At 32.6% G+C, this 27,981-nt stretch overlaps 1 protein-coding gene across 1 annotated transcript; it reads right to left on the reverse strand.

Annotated features, from left to right (window-relative positions):
- Positions 1-3,195: 3,195 nt before the first annotated feature.
- On the reverse strand, positions 3,196-27,442 carry rictor (rapamycin-insensitive companion of Tor). The gene is made up of 24 exons (XM_068774181.1): positions 27,218-27,442; positions 26,815-27,094; positions 25,534-25,665; positions 23,910-24,142; positions 23,042-23,264; positions 22,188-22,341; positions 21,250-21,354; positions 20,349-20,474; positions 18,773-19,441; positions 17,923-18,111; positions 16,956-17,164; positions 16,066-16,459; positions 14,751-14,974; positions 13,765-13,972; positions 12,960-13,224; positions 11,082-11,631; positions 10,619-10,737; positions 10,233-10,323; positions 9,095-9,241; positions 8,097-8,309; positions 6,626-6,765; positions 5,152-5,718; positions 4,685-4,821; positions 3,196-3,943 (listed from the first exon to the last, which is right to left on the reverse strand). Exons 1-24 carry the CDS (start codon positions 27,255-27,257, stop codon positions 3,713-3,715), a joined length of 5,646 nt encoding a protein of 1,881 aa, XP_068630282.1. The 5' UTR covers positions 27,258-27,442; the 3' UTR covers positions 3,196-3,712.
- Positions 27,443-27,981: the final 539 nt, after the last annotated feature.

The raw sequence follows: 27,981 nt of genomic DNA on the forward strand, positions 1-27,981 counted from the left end.
ATTTATTATCAAACTTCTCCTTGTCGTCTCAACATGTATAGTAAAAAAAATTGGGATACATTGTAAAGTTGTTATTATGTAATCATTTTATTGGAAAATAAATTATTGATATTATTTTATCTGTTTCCTATTTGAATACTATTTCCGAGATTAAGCACTGATCAATGTTTTAGATAAGTGATGATGCAGGAAAAATATGGAATTCTATTCTAACATTTTACCTCTTAAACTAAGCCACGAGAAAACATCTTTCGACTAGCCTATAATATGTTGGTAACACTCTTTTTTGATATAATGACAACATTAGTAGATTATAATTAGATGCCTTAGTTCAGAGCCTCATACCTCGCAACAACTATCCCATTAGTAACGAAGCTCGCCTAAAGCTTAATAAATATAAAAGCATTTTAAAACCATAATTTGTCAATCATATACTACCATTAAGAAGGTGGTCCCTATACGACCAATACAATTAATCTTACATGTTTGTAATGATATAAATCCGTATATGCATTTGCATTATGTTTATTTCGCTGAAAATTTAAATTCCCGCGTATTACTACTCATATTTGGATGACAAGACTTCATATTTCCTTTTAACTTTTATTAAAACATTTCCAACGCGAATCTTTTATTGTTGTATATAAATGGTCTATTAATTATTCATTTTTTAAGTGCCAAGACGACATAGGAAGTGATAAAACAACCCGGAAGCAATTGCTGCTCGAAAGTCCGGCTGTAATACCTCTGAATTTAATTTTATCGGAAATGATGCCTTTATACACCTTACCTACACTGAATGTCTTTTTACCGTTAAAAGAATTTTCTTTCTAGCGCCCGCTTTTAAGATTATTTTATTAATATACTGACACTTGCGAAAGAAGAAGATGTTATCGAACCTTAAACACTCAAATAAGCATAAAATTAAGATAGGGTCTGCATATACCAGAGAATTATTAGGAAAAATCGCCTGATGGTGGTCTTATTGTCTAGTGAGTGTTATTATTATTTTCACATTAAATACTTGTTTGATAAATTAATTTCACAAAACTTGAGAACAGTAACACATTAAACAATCCTTTTATTGTATCTGAATAGTTTTTTATAAACACCCACTACATTTTATCTTACGAACATAGACTGCACAATCTGCAAATCACCCTAATATTTATTATGTATGCGATCAACTTAAAAGGAAATCAGTTTAGGGTTAGTAGCATAAAAATGAAATAAACAAATAGGTAGTATAAAATTATATATTGATTATACTATTATAGGTCATTACCTGTAGACATAGCTTTTAAACGTTTTTTACTTGCAAACTGTTGTATGGATTATAATTTTCCGGCTCAATGGCACTATCATGTATAATGGTTTACAGTATTTCTTTTAAATTATCTGTCCTGGATCATGAACAAAAAATATAGCACTATATGCTGGTTTTGAAATAAGTAGAATTACACAATATACATAATGTACCATGAAATGACAATATTCGCGGCTTCGTATACTACAGACTAGCTTTTACGACGGAACCACTGACTTGAACACTGTAGATATAAAAAGTTACGGTGAAATCAAGATGAGAGAAATTAAATTAAAATATTATAAATGCAGATATTGAGAAATAATTACGCTAACTAAAACAAAACAATGTTTATAACGGTTATAGGAATACTGCAACATATCTTTGATAACTTTTGTTTGGAAGTTTAATTATTTACATAAAAACTTATTAACAAAGCAAAGGGTAACTAAGCCTAGAAAATTGTGAAAACTTATTTAATCAACTAAGGGACAACATATTTTCTCCAAAATAATTAATACTTATGTATAATATCATAAAAGTAACAAAACCATTCTTATTTCAACAAAGACAAAAAATATCTTAAGAATTAAATGCAGAAGTAAGATGTTATTAAAAATGAACACATGGGCTTTATAATTTGCTTATTGAGGGATAGTTTTTCTACGTCAGGTGGGGACATAATATCACTAAAATGACCAATGTAAAAAAAACACAAATTTTTTTCTTCTTCCATTGCACGCGATTGCACATTTTACTATTAAACAGGCTATCATCATGCAATCCAGTGACATGGATAAAAAAACAAATATTAGTATCATTATCTTGACATCGATTGTTAATGTGGCCTTGAATATAATGGTACTGACATTGAATCACATATAAACCTAATATGTACAAGACAATAAAAATAAACCTAATCATCAAGACTAGTAAAGTGTGTTGGGGTCACTAATATTTTGTCCAGCTAGACTGACAAATTAAATTGAGGTTTTATTAAAAAGTTCGCTTAGTTAGTTAAAATAATTCTAGTTTTTTTTTCTAATAGGATATAAGTCAATGGTATATTTGTGTTTAGAAAAATTATTTTAAAAAATTCGGAAGATCGTGTCTAAGACAATCCTTTAAAATTGCGTCTATTACAATAAACACAATGTAAAAATGGAACCTTTCCCAAGCAAAGTTTTAATCGAAGGGATAAACCATAATTTTTTAATCGTTTTGCACACTAAACACAGATCGCTTGATGCAATTAAAAATTTATTTAAAATTTTGTATGTTCCTTCCCAACCTTCCGTTTTTACCCCAACGCACTTTACATAGAAATATAATAACTTCTAAATCCCGGTCTCGAAAATTTCAATAGGACTGTAAAATCTGAAAGCCAACTAGGCCGAACATCATCTGAATATTGAATGACACATATTGACATTTTAATAAAATGTAAACTCTAAGAAATATAAAATAATGACATCTTTTTCAAGGAACAGTGTATAAGACACGACTTAAACCAAAACTACAGTTAAATTTATGCTTATAATCATAATGTTGAAGAAATGAGAAAATTTGTTAGCAGCCTAAATATTGCTATAGTTAACTATAATAAAAATTACATTGAGGTCAATAAAGCTTTTTATTTTTAATTGGGGGATTAACAAATATGTCTGGAAAACATGAGGAAATCTTAGGAACAAATTTGATAACTAGTTAAACTGTGGGCAGTGTCAGGTTATATCACAAAAAGAAATTATTTTGGACTTACACTCACTTTTTATATTAGCTTAGTGAAATAAATAAAATTTCAATAGAGCAGTCTATTATTATTGCAATATAATTAAGACAGTATTCTAATATTTTTACGTAAATGTTAAAAATCTGTTTTTAATAAAATCATCCATGAGAATGAATGAGAATAAAATCAAATCATCAAAGAGAATGATGAAATTCAATTATTGTATTGTAAATCTAAATTTTGTTCTTACAGCATTCGGTACTTTACATTGTTTTTGTATTCATCAGTGTATTACTACAGCACTATAAACCTAAATAAAAATTTAAACAAAACTGCCAGCGTAAAAGACAAATTAGTTTTATGAGGGTGGCTCTGCTACCATTGTAAATTATCAACTTTAGGTTTAAAACGATTAACTGAAACATTACAGGACATCCCAAAATAAGAATTTTTCATTCCATCAGTTATCAGTTTTATTTGTTATATTTATTATATATCTTAACTTGTTTAAAATTTATACCATGCAGAGTAAAGTCGAAGACTTAAATTTATTTACTTTATGACAGTTTCAACAAAGCGTTTTTTTAAATGACAAAGCTGGCTAGCGAGTTTTGAACGAACAAGTTCTGCATCTACACAATCTTAATCTATATACATCAAAATTGTTTTGTATACTATTGTTTCACTAGTGTAGGTGATAAGACTGTGCCGTGTCGAGAAAGGACTTTAGCCGGTTCGTTGATGAAGCACTCAAAACTAACATCTAGGAATAGTTCTTGTAAGAAACGCCTCGCACACAACATATATGTATCTTTCGCTAAAAGAGCGCACACATCGGAGTAAACACAAGGACTGCGGAAAACCTCTGGATACCGTTGTTTTAAAGAAATCAACGTGGAACGAGCCTGAAAAGAAAAAGTTTTTATTGTTAACTAAATTATTATAACACAGGTATTCATTAATATTTTAATGCATAGTACATTTTAAATCCTCATCATCTTCATATCAGCCGGTAGATATCTGCGTTTGCCCGACTTCCCGTGACCTTGAATACGTTACCGGTGCACCCAGTCTTCTCTCTAGGTTTGCTAATACCGTGTATATCGGCTCGCTACTTGAAAATCTTTCGGCTCTAGTGGTCGTCAGGTGCACGAACGATGTGCGTTGCCCATTTCAGAAGAGCAATACTTCGAACTACGTCGGAGGCTTTAATTTTTCATATCAATCATGCTCGTTTTAGCCTATAGACACCCACTGCGAGACATAGGGTCTCCCTCAAAAATATCTATAGGGGATATATCTTAATCGCCACGCTCGTCAGGCGTGTAGGCGATCGCAGTGAGTGGCAGAGGACGATGCTGCTTATCCTCCGGAAACTTGTTTGCGATTCTTCTGTGGATCTCCCCATTTCATTCCGATCATAGCGCACTTCAATGCTCTCTGAGTCAACTTGAGCATTTTATAAGGCCCTTTGTAAATGACTACGTAATCCAAGTCATCACAGGTAAAACACACTCGCCAAAGACCTTCGTTCTCAGATATTACAATTTAAATAAGACATTAATATTATGAATAAAATGTTTCTAATGTTTAAATCCTAAGCAAAAATTAATTCTCTATCGGGCAAAATACTTAGCAAAACTTACCTGTCTTAGATGTATAGGATTAGACATAAAATGCACATGATATAATACTTCTGCCTGAGGAGATAATGTCTCACTGGCCAGGCTACCGGCTCTACTTCGTGCTTCAATTGTTTTCCCGCTTCCAGAACTTTCCATGGCTAAAAATAAATTGTGACATTAAATTTCTACAAAAAAAGGCCATACAGTTTAAAATTACATTAAATGTGTAACAAAGCAAACTATTAACTCATAAACGTTTCTTCCATACACTTTACTAATACTTTTCCATTCTCTTCTCATGCTTTCTTATAGCATTACCGAAACCGCTGTCCCGCGCCTTAGGTACATGCGAGTAGTGAGACGGGAGGGAGTTTCGACCGCTCTTGTCGTCCCAATTTCTTTTTTCATCCGCCTTGCTTTCCCAAGACGAGTAACAGCTGTTTCGGTTGCATTATATTAATCCTGATAATCCAGAAGTTAGAGCTTACCGGCAAAAAATGCTTCACGTAGCTCGTGCGAAGACGGAGGACGCGTTCGTACACATGCCAAACAATCGTTAGTCGAATGCCTCCAACGAAAACTAAATCCCGTGCGAACGCTAAGCTTTTCCGGTGACATTGTTAATTCAGTGGGACACGTCAAATCGAGCGTATATTTAGGTGCAGTGCTCTCAGGAGTTGTGACTTTTCTTTCGGTTGCATCGGGCAAATTGATAACAGTCTTGGTTCTCCCACCTTCCGCAACACTCTTATCAGTTTTCATCTCAGGTGACGTTACCTTCATGATGTCTATTATTGTTGGATTTTGTACATCTTGTCTAACATTTTCTACGCATGGAATTTTTCCAAGACTTTTCAATTTAGTTACGTCATCTTCTATCGAAACGGTATTTGTAACATTTATTTCTACAGCGGAGTCCACATGCTCCTTGGTAGTTTTAATATTTGTGTCTTGTACCACAACATTGATATTGGCATCAACATTACTAGTTGCAGTTGTAACTTTATTTTCTGTCGTTTGCGCTATTGAAGTTAGCGATGTTGCAGTGTTGAATTCTAAAAATAAGCGATAGTATTGTTAATACTTAATATAAACAATAGCAATATTAATAATAATATACATAGCTGGTCCTAAAATACTGAAATAAGATGGAATTTCTTTTTTTTCTATTATGAAGAGTATGCTTAACAGGGACCTAGTAGCAGTAATTTACACTTTAGCTTTACACAGCTGTGGTTACTCGCCGACGATGATTTTAAACTTGCTTAAAAATTAATTATCACGCAAAGATTTGTCTACCACACTATGAAGAGTTACAACGAAGTCTCAAGCGTCAATGACAAGATGAGCGTTGGCCGGACTCGATCTTGGTGTTAACAGTTATCAAAGCTGGTAAGGCTCGAAGTGAAGAAATACTATCTGCGATCAGAATCTATTAGCTCGTCAAACGGGTTTAAGTAAGAAAACCGTGAAAAACGTAATTAATGAGGACCTGGAACTGAAGGCTTACAAAAAAAAACTGACCACCTGCTCCTGCTGATTAATATTAAGGTAAAAAAAGCCAGAGCATTGTTGAAATAGTACATCAAAAGCAGGCATCGTGACCTTCTGTTTACAAATAAAAAAAAAATCGATACCGAAGATTCTTACAATTGCCAAAATGACAAAGTGTACATCACCACATCAGTGATGATTTTATTAAGTCTCATACTATGGGGCTACGAGATATTACTTATACTGTGAGAAATTTAAATTACTCAAGTTACGAAATGTTTAGAGAGTTAAGCAAACATTCAAATAAAGTAATGGCAACAATACTAAGACTGCCTTACATAACATAATAAAAAATCGTTAAATATAAAGTTAAAATTCAACTTGTAACTTTATTCTTATTTACAGTTTGCCACAAATGTATTGATAAGGTGATAACTTAAAACATTTATTTTGATTAAAAAAAATTACCTTTTTGTGAAATCGTATGCTCCGGTGTAACTTTTGACTTATTTTCAGCGCTGACGGACTCGGCGGGAAACAGATTAGCGCGGCTCCGTACAAACTGTGCACCCCTGTTATCGATACCTTCCTCTTTATCATTGTTCTCCCTGCATGTAATCAAAAATTAGAGAATGACATAAAAGCATTCAGCAACAACAATAAACTTAAATTTAAACAAAAATGTATAAAAAGTGTATAAATAAATAAATAAAACAAATAACTTTCTCTACGTCTTGATCAATCTTTTTCATTTAACGGTGATATTTATATAGTTAGTATATCTATATAGTATACCATAATATCAGCCAATAGGCGCTTACCACAGAGCATCGGCCTTCCCCAAAAATAAATAAGATAAAAATAAGATAACATAAGAACAGTTCGTTCGCAGTTAACACCGAATAAACGACGAAAAACGACGAACGAACGAACGAAAAGAATAAGTTGAGTATGCAGATAATCAATATTATGTGCCGACCTATCAATATAGTTAATCAATAAAATCGTATCTAACTAGAACGTCAAGTGACACCTGTTGCATACCTTCGAACGCACCTGCTGACAACGATTTGGTTTTTAACGCGAACGAACTATGATCCTAATGTAATTATGAAGAAATGTTTTTTAAGCTGGGTTCTGTTGCCTTAATGGCATTTCCAGATTCCGCGGATTCGAGATGGGCGGATGCTGAGGGCGCCTAACCCATTTTGGGGTAGGAAAGAGCAAGGGTTACTATTTCACCGGATCGGTCAGTCGCTGAGCTCTTCGATCGGTTTGGCGGATGCTTTATGGAGTGACCAGGTTTAAGTGCCCCGACCCGACACAAGGGCCTTCGAAAGGGGTTCAGCCCGTCGTCTTTGTCGGTAGCTATAGCCTAGGTAATATCACGACTACCACCTCGGAAAGCGTTAACGTTAGGAGAAGTGGCGGAAGAAACTCCAACAACGGTTCTATCAACTGTGAAGCCCCTGCCATATATGACCCGACTTCGTTTCCGACAAGACTATTTTTTTAATGGCCTTGGGGGCCTCTCAGTTTCCCCTATCATATTTATGGGACAGGGCATTACCATCTTATTAAGTTTTTCACATAATCTTTAATTTCTTTTCTCATCTTTCATCCGCGTTTCATTTTTCCTTATTCATCTTACGTTCTACAATTTTTCTAGCATTCCTTACCATACTAATTTACCTTTCATGCGTCGCCTCACTTCCATCACCCTTTCGTCAACTATTACAGGTACAGGTATTTATTATTTTTTTTTATTATAGGCTTACATTTTTGCTTTGACAAGATCGGTTGGTTATCGAATGGACATGTTGTCGGTGTTCAGTGTTTATCTTACATCTTATTGTCGTCCAAAAACTAGAATATTCGTCTCGGTCTCAAGACGGTGCAGCATTTGAATGTGGTAAATATTACATAAGACTACACTTGCCTGGGAAAGAGCTCTTTAAGGTCTCTCGGCAGACAGATGCCGATGTAGGGCGGTGGGTGTGGAACATTAGAGATTTGCATGGTATGAGAGACATGTGCCGGTGCCGCGGCGGCGGGCGCGAGTGGGACGCGGTGCGGGCCGCGAGGGACCGGCGGGGAGGAACAGCGCGCTCCGTCGCACAGCGGTAGCGGCTTCCAGTCGTACTCTAAGAGGCTGCGAATTAGTTTAACATAAAGATAAGTATGCGTGTACACATATATAGCTAAGTTCCACAAGATATCTCAGACCTAATAAATAAATAAATTATTATATAAATGTTATTATGGCATTTAAGAGTTTTTAGTTGATCGAAATGTGTGGAACTCAGTTTGGTGACGCATTTACAAGTTTGATATTATAGGCAGGATAAAGTACTACTTATAACGTAAGGTATATTTGAACTTTATAAGATATATATATTTTTGATTGAAGCAAATTTATCTACTCTCGCTACAGGTGACACTGTATATAATTGTAATGCATTCATAATTTTTGAGTTTTGTTAAATTGTAGCAAGTACTTCAGATTATAATATGCCCAACATTACCAATAATACTATTCCGGTCAAATTCAAAATATCATTATTCAAGAAGGCTTTGACACGCACTTTGGAATCTTCGATTATTGTTACTTTATATAAGGTCAGTGTAAGTTTGTGTGTAAACTACCACCGGATCAGAATGTTGGTCTGATGAAAAAAGCCGACGAGAAAGTCAACAGTTGCTCTTTTGAATGAAATTTATCAATGTTTGATGTATAAATCTCTCATGTTAGTTACATATAACAAAAATTCAACAATCAGTGGAAATGACCAAAATAATCAAGATTTATAGTATATATATAGACAGATAGATAGATAGATAGATAGATAGATATGTATGTATATATATATATATATATATATATATATATATATATATATATATCTTAGTGGTAGGTAAAGGGTTTAACTTCTTTACCTCAGTTTATTCATCCTCTCCCTTGTTGATTTCGCTCGGTCGCGTAAAGATGAGAACGCTTTAGATCGTCGATTTGAATCTAATAAAATCCAATTCAAGTCGTCCACGTCGCTCGAACCTGAGGCAGCGCTCTCAGATAAATGAGGCCTGGTAGAAATAGAATGTTTTTTATTTTAATTCACTTTAACTATTCAATTAAGTTTCTTTGTCGTTTTGGCTTTAACTTGAATTTCTAATGTTAAATTCAATCTGTGTTTACGATGACAACGTGAAAGGCCCAACCGATTGTTTAGTAACTAAAAACCAGGACTCCCCGAAATCGCCGGCTAAGGACATTAAGTGCTACCTAAATAGCTGTACCACACCTTAGGAAACTGCGGCGAAAAAAAAGTGAGCGCAGCCATCACAAGCGTTGCAGGCGGACTGGTAGGACGGGTCGGCCAATACTCGCCTTGTCGCGTCGCACCTAAAACTACTCCTTTCCCCCACTCCACTTAGTTAACGGTTTCGGAAGCATTATGTTTTTTTAATAACTCCTGTTTTAGGGACCCCCTTTACGATTATTGTGCAAAAGGAATTTTTACTTTTTTAATGAATTTTTCACGTTTTTTTTTTCGCTCTCTTCTTCCATTCTTCACATTATCGTTCATTCGGTCTTCTAACTTTCATCACTTAATCTAACATTCTCATTCATTCTAAATTTCCTTCAGTAGCATTGTTGCAGAACCGGACCTCTAAGAGCGATCCTCGACTTAAACTGCCACTCATTACTTATGCATTCTGATTTGTGAGTGAAGTCAGGCCGATCGATGTTATTTGATTATATTAAGGGGACCGGAAGGGAATCGTTTCTGTCGGCATATTTTACAGAAAAACCGATTGATTTTGACCGCTCCGGCATTGAAAATTTGTATACTAGATGGCAAAGGATTGTAGATAACGTAAGTGAATATATTGTTAATTATAAATATGAACTTATTAAAAATATAATCGTGTGAATTTAACAAAAGAAAGCGACATTACTTTCGTGTCCTCCTAATATATATAATAAATAATAAATTAAATATTATTATTAAGCTTTAACTGATTACGTTAAATCTTCGCAGACTTTTATTATAATAACTGACTTTAGGCTCACCTTCGATGCTTGTTTATAGATTTTAATGTAGCATAACCAGACATGTCCATTTGTGTAGGGGGAGAGCTTGCCACTTCACAAGTCGAAAAACCTGTAAATTAAAATATATGACGTAACATGTTAATAGTAAGATTACATGATTTTACTTTAATAAACAATGAAATGGTTCACTCCCGAAGGATTCACCATAATATAAAATAAATATGTTCTATTTCTTTATACCACAAATTGAACGCATACACACATCTGAATTACAAATAATATAAAATTTATTCATATATACGGGTAACTATAGTACTCTACAAGAAACGTTTAAAAGCTACATTTGTCACAATGTAATTATTTACTAAATTATTTAATACAAAATAAAAAAAAGATTAATTTACTTGAAGTGGATGTTCGTCGTTGAGACTCAGAGAGCCTGGGCCGATGAGAGCTGCTGCTGCTTTTCATACCGTATAGACTAGAGGAACTCGGTATCGGGCTAAGCGTCAATATTCTATCACTAAAAACATATTAATTATATTTTTATTTGCGATTTTCTACAGCCTTATTCTAATATTAATGTATACTTTAATAACAATACCATGTCTCAACAATTTTGATGCCAAAATCTCTGTTGCCGTCATATAACATTATATAAATACTGGAGGTAAAAACGATATAATAATAAAATATTGTTAAGAAATAATATCGAGTTCAATAAAAAAGTTCAGTTTTAGCAGTCAACTTGTACTTAATGTCTGTTTGTATATTTAGGTTCTACCTGTATTTTGTAAAATCTATTTATAATAATGTATAATTTTTGTTAAACAATGAAGTTATAAAACTAAAAAAAATACAACTTACGGAATCGCGTATTTGCCCGAGTCACAGCTACTGACACCGCTGGTGCTCGATTCACTAGTATTTCTGACCCTACCCTCATGGGCATGATCCAAAGAATTCATCCTTCCCAGTAATAATCTATTTTCAATATGAAATCGATGTGGCCCTGAGCGTTCGTAACTGGAGCAATCCCTTAAAATATCCACTGTCCTTGATTCTGTCAAAGCAGGACGATCGTGCAAGTTAGAACATCCTTGCGTTGGCAACGTATGAGACTTCCTTTTGTTTGCTTCGCGTCGACTCTCGGTGTAAGATATTTTATGATCAACTACATCTTGGTCTACCAACGTCTTGCTGCCGAGCTTCGTGCTGTCCGAATGTATGCTCTCAGCGGTACTCTGGTCTGTATGATCGGAGTGCTCGCTTAGGTCGATCTCGTATGCATTGTAGCGGCGTTCCGGAGACGTTATATAGTAGTTAGCATTCCTAGCGGGGTCGCTGTACAGCGGGTAGCTTTCGTCTGGTATTATAGGAAATTGATCATGTCGAGTATGCCTTACGCATATCCAACCTAAAAGTTTTTGTTTCATATTAATAAATAACGTTAAACTTTTCTTAATTGTACTAGCTTAATAATTGCACTACGATGCCAGCAATGCTCACGTATTAAACGTTGGCAGCAGATATATTCGCCGTGCTTGTGCCCAACTAGAAAACCTCCACGAAGAAAATTATTTAATGATTATATTTTATATATTATTCCGTTAGGTTTATTAGATCTAACGTAGTTTAATTTGTGAATTAGGTCACATTTATATATTTCGTTTTGCTGTTCTCCCGTTGACGTAAGTGCCAACTCAATCCTCAACGAAAGGAGCTTCAACTTCTTTACAGTGACTAAACCGCTAACTAACTCGCGGCCACTAGTAAAAATCATTGACACCAGCAAAATATTTTAAAAGTACATATGGTAAGAACTATATATATATATATATATATATAATTACGATTTCGTAAATACTGTTTAGAATTCGAAGAGAAACAATGTTCAAAATGCAGGAGATATTGAGAACATAGAGAAACAGAAAGGGGTGTTTTAACACACAGAACCCGGATCACAGACCGATTGAGCGCTTGTTTGGCCTTGACAGAAACATGAGCGAGACTGTTATTCCAAATCGTTAAGAAAGCTTGAATAATATTTCATCAAATACAATCGATAAATAGAATGCTCGTTAGCCGAGACGAGTAAAGAACGTTACAGAATTCATTAAACTTGGGTTTATTTCAGTAGCATTATTTAAAATATGAACGTCATTTTTTAAAACAAATAATAGAAGTTTCTTGTTTTTTATGTATTAGTATTTAATTGTTTTATTAATAATTAAGCATTTTATTCTGAGGTTTATTCGATTTTTCTATTTTGATGTTCTTATAAAGTTTTGGCCGGCAGTGTGTGCCCGCAGGGTTCCTCACAAATCTCGGCTGGCGCTGTTTTATTATTTATTTCACCGGATTATGAGCTCACATGAACGAAAGGAGGCCGAGAAAGCCTTGTCTAGAACGATTGACATTATGTAATTTAAAATGCTTGTATTGATAATTATTAAAAATATATTAACGACAGAAACATGTTAGGCCGTTATGTTGAGATTATAACACACTTTGCTACCCATCGCCTTTAAAGGGGTGAATGTACTGTGTCCAGCGTGTTTCGATGCCTTTAATATGAAAGTGTCTGACGAAGGTTATTATTTCTGAAACCATTTAAGGTATCAATTGACTCACTTCTTTAAAGCTTTTACACCTAGAACCGATCATTGTATAAATCCTATTTACTCGTATGTTTAATACACTACAATGATAATTACATGAATAAATAAATTAAGCGATACTGACCCAAATCCGCCAACAGATTAGCTCCTTCATATGTACTTCCAAAAAGACCCAGTACGTAGAAAGCTGTGGCCCGCACGGAATAAACTGGACTGTACTTAGCTAACCGAACTATATGAACCGGCACTGATTCCTCCAATAAATTGTTACTTAGATTCATCAATTGGTGCAACCCTTGATTTGTGAGCGCAGTGTTGCCAACCGCCCAAAGCGATGCCTTCAGATCCACTATCTCCTGTTCTGATGCGCATTTCTTTGCTTGCAATATCTGAAATTAGTATTTAAATAAATACACAATACTGACTATATTGTTTTTACATGACTGAATTAACTTATCCCATTAGTAATTACAACGTAGAGATACAATAACAACAACATAACTATTCCCTTGACATAAAAAATAAAATGTGCATTGACATATTTGAAGGATACCATTTAATTTTGCTTGCCTAGTGCACCAGTGGTTACTCAGGAACAAGCTTAGAATCAGTTCGTTTTATGTTCAAACTTACATTGCTACATAAGATTAAAAATAAAGTTCATATAGTATAGTGTTTATTTACAATAATTCAGTATTATAAAAAAATATTGGTAGCTCACATGGCATGAAATCTTTAAAAAAATTTAGAGATATGCAATGGAACAAGACAAGCTTTACACTGTCATTTCTCATCAAATGTTATGTTTCGCTTACTGGAACCTTTAAGGATATTGATTATTTGTCTTAGGAATGTTTTTCGGGTAAATGTGCCCAAGCAACGAACGCCCTTGCAATTGAGCTGTATGTCAAGTGATTAATAGCGTTTACCTTATAGTGCGTGGCCAGAGCTGTGGCGAGTAGAGTACGTGTTTGTATTGCGGCGACGTTGTTTTGACCAGTAGCGGGCGCTAGCGCGGCGATTGCGGCCAGCAGATGAGGTGGGGGGCGGGCAGAGCGACGCGCAGTACGCGGTCTGCGGGCACCCTCGCACAAAGTCAACGCCTCGTGAACACCCGCCTCTACTAGCCGCACGTATCTAATAACAATTATCTTCATTAAACACATCTTTATAAAAAGTTCTACGTTTTTAAATAAAACCAAATTATCATGTAAAAATAGTTGACTGCTTTATCCATGTTGCATTATTGTAGCAATACAAAGAGTCTGCGACCTAAACTACATTCAAGTTAAGATTGCAGTAAACCATCAATTCCCTAATATTATATTATTTTAGCGAACGCAAATTATCCATGTATTCTCAAGTATGCCACCAACTGGTCATTGAGAAATTGTCTTTCTAATTAGAAATAATTTGATTGGTTACGAGACGTGACTAGGCCGGCGGATGGCGATTCACTGCATTCTTATTGCAAATGTACCGTAAGTGTTTATACAATACTATTCATTTATTCTATTATTTTATTTCTATTGTGTGTGCGTGTCACCTATACCCATCTATTTTTCTTATAGGGGAAACATTACGTCATCGTCAGTGGCGCATCGAAAACGGGGAATTCCACAGAAATAAAATTCTTTATTAACATCGATATGAATACGGGCGGAGCTCGAATAAAAAAACACACTTCGACTTTGGACTTCGTGTTGTTCTTACCACCACGAGACCTACCGGCCCTACGAAGAATAACACAATCTTTTTTAGTTGACTTTTCCTTCGTTGACCTTCGTTTCTTATCCTTTTTGATCCCGAATTTTTATAGCTAAAATTATTAATCCGTTGTTTTAAACTAAGTAAATCTGCTGCGAGAAATTCTTACTTAAGTTAGTTTATTAAGACTTGATAGTAAATAATTTACCTGTAATTATAGGATTTGGTCCAAAAGTCTAGATGTTTTTTGAGAAAGAAGATAGATTTGGCGTCAGCGACCTGAGCGCTCGCAGCAACTTCCAACCCAAGCCATAACAGATATCCTCTGTCACCGACGGATGAAAAATCCAATGAGGATGGATCAGCGTTCTTATCCAGTCGACAGTTCTGACCGAGAGTATCTTTCAATGTCATTAGTTTTTCCAAGAATACCTACAAAATATTTAAATTCATAGTTTAATGTTTAAATAGTTTTTATAGAAGTTTATGCTCTGCAGTCGTTTCACCCCATAGACGCCCATTGCAAGACATAGGCCTTCTCCAAACATAGGATATATACCATAATCGCCCCGTTTGATAAACGGGTTGGCGTATGCAATATGTTACTGTGGTACGCAAAGGACGCTGCTGCCCAACCACTGGAAACTTATTTGTGAGCAGTGGCAATACTATATGTAATTTACGCAGAAAGTCAGAATTATACACGATTGTATCCCGTGAATCGAACCCCGACCTACGATCGCAAGTCTCGGTCCACTAGCGATGGGCTACCACTGCTCATGCGCTGCAGTACATCCGCTTTATTGTGGCGGAATAAAACAAACTGAGTGAAACCAAGCCTCAAATAAATGGTGTAACAAACCCTAAATAATAAAGTGTAATCATTATTTCAGTCATAAAATGTCCACTGTTGGACATTGTCTTCCGACAATCTTAACGATGTCATCGGTCTATAAGGTGCACTAAGCTAATAACGATAACCTTTCATGTGCTTGGGCTACGCCCGTAATAACTGTGATGGTGAGATTCATACACCACCAATCCCATTCATCAACGGAATGAAACAGTTTTCCTTATCTTTCCTGTGAGGATTCGTACCTTTCCGATACAAAGTAAAGTAAAACAATATAGACAAAAAATAATTTACAAAGATTTGTTCAATTGGTGGCTTTACGTTGGAGCACATAAGGGTATTTTTACACCGCGGTTCCACATCTTAAGCACATGAAAGGTTTAGTAACTGATAATTTTCTAAATAACATGAACTAAATAACATGGATAATAGTCTAGCATGTCCGGACATAATAGTCTAGCATGTCCACGCATAAAGCTATCGACTTGGTATCAATCTTCAAAACGGTTATTTCAGGTGAAACATCTATAAGTAATACTAGTTTTCGTTCGCATGTATTTTTTTTAATTCAGTTTAATATTTTTTATCTTCATGATAATTTTATAATATGTTTGAGATATATTTAATGTTAAAATCGTTAAAATTAAAAGATTAAAAAAGGTAACATTACCGGTACGCTATATGCTTCCTCTAAAATAGACAATGCACACTTCACAACCTTTTTAGACTCATCTTTAACTTGTCTGACCAACATTTGTAATATCCAAGTGTCCATGTCTACCGCATTGGCGTTATCACCGTCGTCTCTATAAACATGCTTCCATTGTTCTTGTGTATAATTCTTTTTTAGTTTCGATTTCTTTCTGACGAGGTCCCGAGAGTTTCTAGACGCTCGTAAAAGAACGTTCAGGAATTGTGTCGCATACAATCTCGATGCTTGTATGTTACAAGTTAATGTTTTAGCCAAAATATCACGAGGGCTTGAGTCCATTGAGTAATCTAGGCTTGATATTACTAACTTCACGTAACAGCTGTGATGGGTCTTTGTGGAAAGTTCAAGAAGACTGTGAAATTAGTAATTAACATGTAATCAAAATAGGCGAGAAGAAATACACAAGTATATATATTTGACTATAAAATGTAATCATCCATATGTAATATTTGGAATCAACTAATGAATACTAGTGACGTATCTAATGTTTATATTTACTTTATTTATTATAAACATTAAAATAAAAAATACAGTTTAAAGTATAGAGATTTCACATACAAATTTTAATGCAAAATATAAAAACAATCAAGAGAAGAACAGAAAAATAAAATAAAGTAAAATACTAAAAATTTGTAATAACAAGTATGGCAATTTTTTCGATACAAGATGATTAATATAAGTGGGAATCGGTGGAGTAGATACACATATGCAGCTCTCTAATAGATGATCATTCGGTCTTAATGATCATTTTTGATTGTTTCAGTATAGCATGAACTACCATTTTATTATAATTAATTTTATTATAATATATATCGATGAAAGATAATTGATAGATAAAAATTACTCACTTATCATAAAGTCCTGTTTGTTTAAACAATTTTAACCCACTGTGTGAGTGACAAAGTTGCCCAATAAACAAGAAATACATCTGACACATAGTGTTGCACATATGTTGGGGGCTGAAAAGGCATTCGTGAGCCTTTCTGCCGGTCTCAATGGCTTCGATTTGACGACTCACATCCTTAAATAGTTCTTCTAACATCTTTTGCGAATCAGACTAAAAAAAATAAAAAAAATTGTTTTTGAAGCTACATTGAAACATAATTAGTTTTCATAATTCACAGATTATTTTAGATCTGGCAATAAACGTTTTAAGTGTATGTAAGCAATTAAGTAAACCCTCAGCAGACTTTTTGTTATCTTTAACTTTTAACATGAACATGAAATACCTCATAAATAATAATCGTACTGGTGAAATTAATCGTAACTACATAAAAAATACGTTCGCTGTATCTAAAATTATTATATATAAAATTCTCGTGTCACGGTGTTCGAACTTGAACTCCTCTGAAACGGCTTGACTGATTTTTACCAAATTTAATATGCGTATTCAGTAGGTCTGCGAATCGGCTACTATCTATTTTCTATACCCCTAAGTGATAAAGGTTGTTCACACTTAAAAAAAAAATATTTTTTTAACGAAATTTTTTGTTTTTATTTTTTAATGATACAGCATACAAGAATACATACAACCATAAATTTTCACCCCTCCACGCTCAACCCTTATTTTTTATTTGTAAATTAAAATATCAATTTTTTTTGCAAAACAACGTTTGCGGGATCAGCTAGTATCGATATAAAATATAAGCAATGAATGTCATGAATTCCTCAGAATGCATAATTTTCAACAGTTTTAAAGTGATATAAAATTGAAATATAAAACTACAAATTTTAATTATATACATATGTAACAATTAATAATTATTTAATCATTTAGAAATCTCACTGAATTTTCATTTAAATATATATACTCACGTCGCTGTGCCGCAACAAATGTCTGATTAATTGACAACCAGCCCTGGTTGCAGAATGTCCGTTACATGTAGTTGAAAGATCTGTATGAGAATATTTATTGGAAGAAGGTTTCAGATAGTTAATTATCCGGTTCGCCCAAGCTTTATGTCCACTGTCATTTAAATTTAACAATGGTGTACCATCTGTTTCCTGTAAATTATATTTGAAATTTAAATTCCAATTATAATAAATGTTATTTAAAATAATGCATGCACTCAACTCTTTTTTTTAAACAGACTTAATACACGATTTTGAAATAACGCGGTTCCTCAATAAGAATAAGACTTTTTTTCATGATTTTTTATTCTAGCACGTATCCCTGAAAATATTTTTTAATTCTGGAGCGAGCATTAAAATTCAATGTTATCATCATTACATTAGTAATTTGAGAAACCAAAAAAAACAGTCTGCTACTAAACAGCCATTATGAACATTCCTCAAATCAAACAGTTGCTAGACATGTCTGATGTTTTAAATCATTATAGCATTTTTGGTCCAGTTCGTCAAAAATGTACATGATTGTTAACAAGTAGCGATGAGAAGTTGCAAATTGATTTTGTTTTTTTTTTTTTAATCACTTTGTATTTCTGGATTGTATTTTTTCTGTACACAATTTTTTTTTGTTATAAAATGTTGGTGGTTAATGATTTTCATTAAAACTTCTTTTGCAAAGTTTCTTGGAAAAATATTATAAATTTTTCAAATAAACGTTTTGAAATAAAATATATTTTTACACGATTTTCTAATGATCGTATATGCTGTGTAAAAAAAGAACTGGGTGCATATATCTTAAGTTAATATATATATATACCTTTAATATCGTTCTAATGATTTCCCAATCCCAAGTGTTGCCATCCTTACTTTGCATGACCAAAGTAGATCGAATCCAACTATCGCTATCACGTTCGAATAGACTGAAGAACTTGGCAGATTTTGATACTTTACCTACAGCGGAACTGCTCCGGGAACTGACGCTTTTACTTTTCACTAAGGCACTAACATTCCTACTGCCCACGTCAGCGCGCGAACCGACACTATGCCTTTGTTTCGGTTCGCTTTCATTGTCTGACTCGTTAAGGAACTCAATACTGCTTTCTTTATGAATTAAAAGTTCATGATAAGGCTTCGCCATATTGGCATTATCTTTCTCTTTTCTGCTCTTTGTCGTATCTTCAATTTGAACTCTAAATGCACCGCTACAGTATTGTATAATATGATCCAAAAACAAGCTATTACTTGCGGGTCGAGCTTCCAACATGGAATGGAGCCTTCGTAAAGCAGCAACGGCCGCCAAGGCCTGTGGCTTTCCCGCCGACGCTTGCGACATCAGAGAAGGTAAAGCGGGCGTTATATTACATATTTGAGGAGGTAGAAATAGGTGTATTAAATGCAGAAGTTGACCTAATAATACAGTTGCACGGACCGATATAAAGGTATCACTTGTCACTATTACTTCAGCTAATCCGTCTAGAAGACCAGCCTGAAATTAGAATACATAAATTAATAGGAACAAACTCAGTTGCATTAGTAAAACCAAAAAAATATTTAAACTAATTTATATCATGGCAGTTCTAAATTATGATGTTTGTTTATGAGATTATTACGATTCTTATAAAACAGACTTACCATAGTGCTAAATAAACCGCTCTACCACGCCTTTGGAAAGCGCGGTGAGGTGGGGACAAAGGAGAAAAGAGCATGGGATATAATGAAACCGACACTTGTCCTAAGTAGCGGTAAAGCGATTTTGGTGAAACTATAACAAGTCTGGTTTACAACAATCCTTGCGTGAGGGCCACTGAGGCGCCTACGTCTACCGTTAAATAATAGCCCGTAAACATTGCTGTATTTCTGATTAAGAGCATCGTACCAATACTGTATTTGCTGGATAGAGTAAGACAGAAAAAGAACAGAAAATCTTCTCTCATTGGTTAGTCATAACAAGCTAAGGAGGCGTTTACATGCATCCATCGCACGGTGCACTGGTTTTGCCCATGTTTTTATTATTCGCGTATATTTCTATTTAAAGTGTGAATATTGTACATTTTCGTCGTGAATATGATTATCAAAAAATATAACGATAAATAGTTACGCACTCTTCACAAAAGTACCTACAAAAACGCATCTAGTTTTTCTTACATCTTTAACTCGTATATAACTGTGCTGTTGAAAAAACATTAAATTCCTGTCCAGCTAATATAGTGCAGTACTTTGTTAGTGAAAAGTTAATAACAAATACTTGGTTGTACAGTATTTTGTGTACAAAACCCTCAGTAAATTTTAGGAACGAAAAAATGACGATTATCAAAAGCCTTGTTATTGTTAATACTTTTAGGTAAATAAAGTTAATTTATAATACATGAAATATATTAGGCCAAATAAAATACCTCTAGGAAGCATTGAAGTAACAGGGCAAGATGAATTTCAATGATATCGGATCCCGTTGCACTAAGATGAGGTAGGATAGCTATGCCTTCAGCTGCCACGAAGCCTTCGTTTAATCGCCACGAATCCTGAAATTAATGAAAATAATATATAAAAAGGCTGTTCATCCAAATAGGGTCAAAGCAGTTGTTAGTTCCTCCAGAATAAGAAGTAAAAAATGTATATATTGGGACAACTTGGTTATTGAAGATGAATGTAGTAATCATTATGGGCACATGATTAGACCAATGCATTTTCCTGCCAAATCATAATAGAATTAACAAAAACATAAAACTTAAATAAAAGTGATTTGTCATGGAAACAACATCACAGTGTGTATAAAATTCATGAACTTTGTTGAATAGAAATAATTTACCAAAACAAGAACACGTGAATATAATTAATCAATATCTGCACTTAATTACTACTTGCCTTATCACCAGAATTTGGCTTGAGTTTATATACATAGATTGACAAGAAAGATATATTCAATAAACGAATATTTAAATGACAAAAATCCTTAGCAATGATGTTGCTTGATTATTTTGTTTTTAGGCTATATCCGACAAAAAGTGTAAATTCATAAATCAGTATTGTTAAACATTAATAAAAGATGTGTTATTGTGGAGTATCTGCCTGCTTCTTCTCCATATTTATAATACTTTGCAAACCAGGGTAGATGTCAAAAATAACACAGATTTAAAAGAAATAATTGATGATTGAATCATGTTAAGTTTCAAAGTGGTATAAATATTTTATATTTTTTTACATTTTTTAAAGAGAAAACGTCACTCAGCATGTCATGTGGAATAATTAAAAGTGAACTTTAAAAAAGTTTCAATACTTTTATAAAATTAAATTTACCTGAAAATCTGATGGGTCCACGGCATCCAAAGCTACAGAAATTTCGTCTGTCCATTCCGGTTGTGGTAGTCCTACTAACTCATATAACAAATCCAATATAGCTTTCTGAAATTAAATATTTATTTATACATATCATTAAGAAGTATATGTGATAAATTAAATCGAAAATAATTAGATAAAAAAGGACACAATACTAGGTCTTTTTAGGATACCAAAAAGTACAAACTTAAATGGCCATATTGTTTTTCAAAATAGCCCATTTTAAAATCTATACATATCTGCATACTGTCCAATCACATTGCACTTTTTTTATTTTTTTTATTATTGATTACAAATGAAAGGCCATGGTGCAAGATCAGACTTTAAAGAGATTGGACAAAAAACTTCACATCTTCCATAGTTAAATACTCAATTCTTTGTTTGGCCCAGTGTGCTGACTCAATGTCCTGGTTAAGCTAGACTGTTCCATGGTTACTGTTCTCTTCTTTTCAAAAACAAAACTAACCAATGTCACGTGACAGCAATGAATATTGTAAATGATCATGCAATGAAATTTTTCACGTGTTAAATCCATAACGCTGATTTTATTTTTATGTAGCAGCTAATTTAAAAAAAAATAATGATGTAATATATGTAGAAAGATTACCACAGATTTAAAAACTCTGCCGCAAATGTATGTCATACAAAGAATTTTTATTAATAAAATAATTCATGTTTGAACAAATCAAACATACAGCAGATGGTAGTTGAATTCAATATACGAAACAAAAAATTGTGGATATTATATTACATTCCTTAACTATTAATACTAAATCTTTTTTTTAATCAAAGGCAGAAAATGTATTGTTTAAAACATCGATAGGACAACAAGGATAGAGAAGAGATTTAAAAACAATATAAAGCAAAAAATAATAATAAAACTTTGAGATAATACTCACTCGGACCTCTAACCTTGGCAAATACAAAGCTGCAACTAAAGCACGCAGCCCACCTTTACTACAGGGATGACAGAAGTGTAGTAATCCTGGCCAACTGCGCAGAACACACAATAGTGCCAGTCTGCTGCAAGTAAACCGCATCTCTCGTTCATCCCTGTGGAACATTAAAATCTATCAACATATAAAGTATACATTCATATAATTAGCTTTTCAATTACTGCCAGTTAAAATCTGCGTATCTCTGCACCACCATGGGTTGACTGGTAGAGAATGTCTATAAGGCATTAAGTCCGACATCACAGGTTATAAAAAAGTTAAATAAAATAAACAACATTTTCCTAGGGGTCTTAATGTTTTGAATTGGAGATCACAGACTGGCAAGCACATCACAAAATCACAAAAAAGTGAACAGATAATCTTGTAAAGGAAGTCAAAAGACACAAAATGCAGACTGCTTCTAACAGGTTCTTTCCGAAATCTATAGGAAAGTCCAGCAGTTGATTTCTTACAGCTGAAACGATGTTATAAATGAAAAATTTGTTTTGATTTAGCCATGAAGATTTTACTTGATGATGAATAACAAATATCACAATCCAATTAAGTCTCACATTTTATATGCATTGAACAATAAATTTGGTCTAAATTAAAATAACCGTGCCTTTTGTTTTCCTTACTTGGGCTTGGAGGAATTAATTAAAAGTATTAAATGGATGTTTAAACAATGAAAAAATTTAGAATATTTCCTTTGTTTGCATAAAACCGCTAAGTATTTGATATGGATGGTGAGTTATAGGCTTATCTCGTCATTGTTATAATGAAACTTTATTCTATGGTTAACTAGATAGAAAAATTACCTGTTCGTGTCTGTACCGGCTGGCCTAAAATGAAAATCGCAGTATGGCGAATTAAGACACGTCAAATCAATTCTTGCAGCCCGACGTGAAGTAGGCTCGTTAAGAGTGTGTAATAATACGCCACATAATGCTTCAGCCATGCGTGGAGTTGCACATTCTGCCAATTGTCGCGTTACTGCGTTCACACCGCCACAGGAGATGAATAGATCAGGATTAAGGACACCTGAAAAGATTATTCATAAATATGGATATTCAATATTTTATTGATCTAAAACACACTATCATGAACACATTCCTTTAGTTATTATTATACTTTAAATGCTTACTATGTACTAGTATTTTTCAAAACTGTATTTATAACAAGTTTTTTTTTTCAGGATTAGGTAAGGGGTCTCACAAACCGCCCATGAATCTGACTGCATGACCACGACTAGTCTACCAAAAGTGAATGACTAAGAAACGTTTTTTTTTATTATCTCCATTTTTAAAGAAATTATGAGTATCATATATAACTTTTTTTTTTTTTAGTTAATAAAACATCTTGTGAATACCTCATCATTTTCATATAAGTACTCCACATTTCACAATTTTAGTGTTGTTTTATATGTTCTTAAGTTAAAAGTACAATTAAAAATCTTTACATATTTTATTCCAGAGATCAGTCTTATAAAAACCTAATAGGTCAATTGAGGCTAAAATAAGTAGCTGTTAGAATATAGACATAAAAAGCTCGTATTTTATTTACATATTAAATGTAAATTTAAAATTTTTACATCTCAATTATAGTTAAACTAAAAAAAGATTGTATTAAATATTAATACTACAAAAAAACATCTTTTGTATTAGTTATTACATTGAAATTACTAACAAATTTCAGCTAAAGTGGCAATGGCAGGTCTTGACAATCTATCTCCAGTCCCATCGCCAGCACTTCCAGCGCGAGCTACAGCAGTTAGGCATCGTAGAAGGCCCGGATCAATATAAGCTGCTCTATGACACCTTAAAGGTTGCTCGATTCCACCTACTACCGCTATTACTCGCCGAACAACTCTTAAAGCTTGAGCCCGTTCTTCTTCATTTCGTAGCATTAAATCCATAGACCTTAAAACATTTTTGGTATATTCATCATATTCTAACCTAAATCATTATGTAAATCCACATTAAAAGAAGTATTCTCTACAAATCTGTAAATATTTGAGAAAATATATTTTATTTACTGTTACCAATTTATTAATAGTATTTTGTGCAAATAAGTTGTTATACACAATACAAGCATTTAAAACATTTTACAGTAATAATTGCCACTAGAAATATGCTGTGTTGATTTTACCAAACAATCAAACAAAATTAACCTTTGACCTTAAAACATATTAGGAATACAAAATCATCTTTTGCTAATCTATATAAAATAGACTGCATTTATTTAGGAATTTGTTGTTGAACTGAAGCTTGCCTAATTAAATAACTGCATTAAAATATAATCTATTTACATATTATCTAACATAATAATTGCAATGGAGTATAAAAGCAACTACTGACACAAATCAAAGACATTAGAAATATTTTATATATAAGAGGATATTTGTATGATTTTTTCACAGTAATAAATAACATAAAAAGTAAAGAGCTTGTTTTTTACTTCCTCCTAAAAACACAAGTAACATATTTTTCAGTTATATTGATAAATAACCTATACTTTAGAATCACCACACCTTAAATAACTATTTAATTTTACTTTGAATATCATATTGATGTCATAGAACTGTCTGTTATGATACCTATGCAATCAAACAAACAGAAATTGTCTGTACTAATTTAAAACCACTGAGAATAGTCAACTAGGGAGTTTAAGTGGGTAAAGGTCCCACAAAATTTTAAAGTTTATTTTGAAAGAGTTTTCCTTAAAATTAGTATTGATTGAACCTGTCTAAAGCACAAATAAGTAATTTGATTTGAAAGGTGACATAAAAAACTGAAAGAATGTAAAGATTGATATACAAAAACATTTACACAACTAACATGCATATAGACACAAACATTAATACTTGCTATTGTCTTTATGCAATATTAACAATCAAAGCGAAGAAGGGTTTAGTTATCAAAAAAATATTAAAAGCTATAATATGCTGATTATAAAATTGGTTATGCAAGTAGTTGTTTACTAACAATTTTAACTAGGGAGTGATTTTTCTCCCCAAAGCTCACTTTTAAAGAATTTTAGAAGGCTGTTTATCTAAAATAAAAAAGAAACTACTTCGGGTACTAACATAATCATCATCATCATCCTTTTTAATAAAGAAAAATAATTGATAAAATTATTTTTTGTTGTATTAAAATATTTTCATGACTTCATCAATATTGAACAAAAAAGAATTTCTAATAGTATTAGCTAGTACAACTCATATCTTTAAAATCTAATTTAAATTTTAATCAATTATGGTACAACAACTTTTAAGAGAGCTAACTAAATAAAAAACTCAAAAATTTGGTACCTTGTTACAATATGTGTCAATTTCAAAATGTTGAATGTTGCTACATCACTCTCAGTTTTTATTAAATATCTTAAAGCTCTTAATGCTGCAGCTCTGATAACCATAGACTCATCCACAAGACTAGTCCGAATGCTGTAAAAATAATTAACTTGATAAATAAATGTATGAAACCAACATAAAAAGGCAATATTACACAATTATGATAGTATAAATTATATAAGAAATTAGCACAATCTGTCATTACACATTAAACAAAACTGCATAAGTGAAACAAATATAGTTAAAGAATGGTTAACTTTGCTAAAGGCAAATCTAAAGATTTTAAATTGTTATTTATTTTCATGCCTTTATATTGAATTTAACAATATCATTAGACATAAACCATCAGAATTATAATACACATTTAACCCTATTTTAATTTTCTCATGGTAAATTTTTTTAAATGTTTTTCAGCACTTCATGGTACTTCCTCACAAACAAGAGTTGATTTTTTTAATAACTACAGTTTTTGTGACAACTGTAGTTTTACTAGACATTTTGTCTCAATAGCCAGAAACACAACATCCTACCTACCAATTTCTTTTTATTGATAACTTCAACAATTATATTTCATTTTGATTGAATTGTGAATTGCACAGAAAATAATGCACAAATACAGGTTTGAGTGTATAACAAGATAAATTATAATGTTAAGGACTAAGGCTCATAATTGTGAGCAATGTCACAGGATCAAATCCTGGCAGGTGCATACTTTATGTAAATAATATACCATATCACTGCTTGTGTAAAGAGAAGACCTGTCTATTCTAAAGGCAAAAAGGCTAACAATTGATATGTTTGTTGAAAGTTTCTACATCCATGATAATCAAAATAAAGAGAAAGATACAGAAGGTAATGCATAAAATCAAATTTAATAAATCAAAAACTGTTCTTACATTGACATAATTTTTTCATGTCTCCTGTTTTACAAATAATACTAATACATAAATAATAATGAGCACTCAAATGTGTGTCTTGTTGATTTAAAAAAATATTTATTACAATAAAACCATGGTTATAACTACCCTTTATTAATGTTTCAAGCAAAACTTGTTATAAAATAATGATTGCATAAATATTAACTGTTATTTAACCTAATTATTCAAGCTTCTAATAGCTTTGAAATAATAGCCAGTTAGTCTGAAATATAAAGTAAACTTTGTGTAGTAACATTATGTGTGTTTAGAACATATTACTATTAAATTTTAAATAACTTCTGTAATATTTTAGATGTGATCTTACCAAGTCATTAATTCATCAGTTGAGAATCCTAGATTATTTCTGTCTTCTTTAGATAGTAACACAACTAAAGCATTTAAACAGGAACATCTATAAGAATCTGTCCCATTTTTTTGCATATTCCTTAACCCAGGCTTTAATTCTGAAGGTATATTCTTATGCGTAGGTGAAATATCATGGTGGAATGATTTTTTTAAGTATAAAACCTGTATGATTTCTTTGATATTTTCTTCTGGTGATTTATTTTTAGTGTCTAACCTATATAAATCGCCACCATGTTTACCTGTAATGCATGAAATGCAATTTAAGTAATATGTAATCTAAATTAAAATAAAAAGGAGTAGAACAATTAGCAGATCTTCATTCAAAAATAATAAAATTTAAGCTATAGAATATAAAAAATTACCTCTTCGTCGACCAGACCAATTCTCGTAGTTATCCATCATAACATTTTTTTACAGAATTGTATAATATTGAGCAGCAATTTATTAATAGGCTTGTATTACACTGGCAATCATTTGATTTTTAATTGAAACAGAAAATGTAATCTATAATAACTTGGGAATCACTCCTGTTATCATCCAACGCAATGTTAAATTGACATTTCATATTGTTTGTAAATTTCACCATCTAGTAGGCAAAGGCATTTTAATTAATTACAATATTGTATTATAATCTTTTCCCCCTTAAGTAATATTATTATTATTTTATTCCAATTAAGATAACTTGTTTCAAAAACCTCCATTAGTAACAATCTTTGCAAAATACATTTAAATGAGACATTCTCGACGCCTACAAATTATACCAATATTAAAATTCATTACATTAGTATTTCTGAATCGTCTAATGTTAGAAAAAATATATTCAATCATATAACATAACAAACATCATTTGAATATATTGCGAAATAAATAAAAAAACAAAAAACCTACTTTTTTTACTAAAAAACGTATTCTTTTATTCACAGAAATAATATTACCTATTTTCTGATAGTGGTCTTACAAATTTCATTAACAATAAAATTATATATTTTCAGAGCATAATCCACGTTATAGTTTAAAAGGAATTATAAATAGCAGTTAACCGTTATTTGTGTTAAAATTGCAAATAGACAGAATGATCAACAAACGATATTCTTCATGAAATAATATTACAAATACTTTAGTCATT

This window comes from Battus philenor, unplaced genomic scaffold (genome assembly GCF_028537555.1).
Source record: "Battus philenor isolate CCGP_79_NKW_IND1 unplaced genomic scaffold, ilBatPhil1.0.hap1 SCAF_7, whole genome shotgun sequence".
Classification (NCBI taxonomy): Eukaryota; Metazoa; Arthropoda; class Insecta; order Lepidoptera; family Papilionidae; genus Battus; species Battus philenor.

Coding starts and splice junctions, on each gene's coding strand:
- rictor (XM_068774181.1), bottom strand. CDS start 27,257: ATGATGGATAACTACGAGAATTGGTCTGGTCGACGAAGAG. Junction 14,975..16,065: donor AGGAAGCATATAGCGTACCG/GTAATGTTACCT, acceptor AATATTTTGTAG/GTATTCTTGGAAAAACTAAT. Junction 6,766..8,096: donor CTTAAAGAGCTCTTTCCCAG/GCAAGTGTAGTC, acceptor GATTACATGCAG/GGAGAACAATGATAAAGAGG.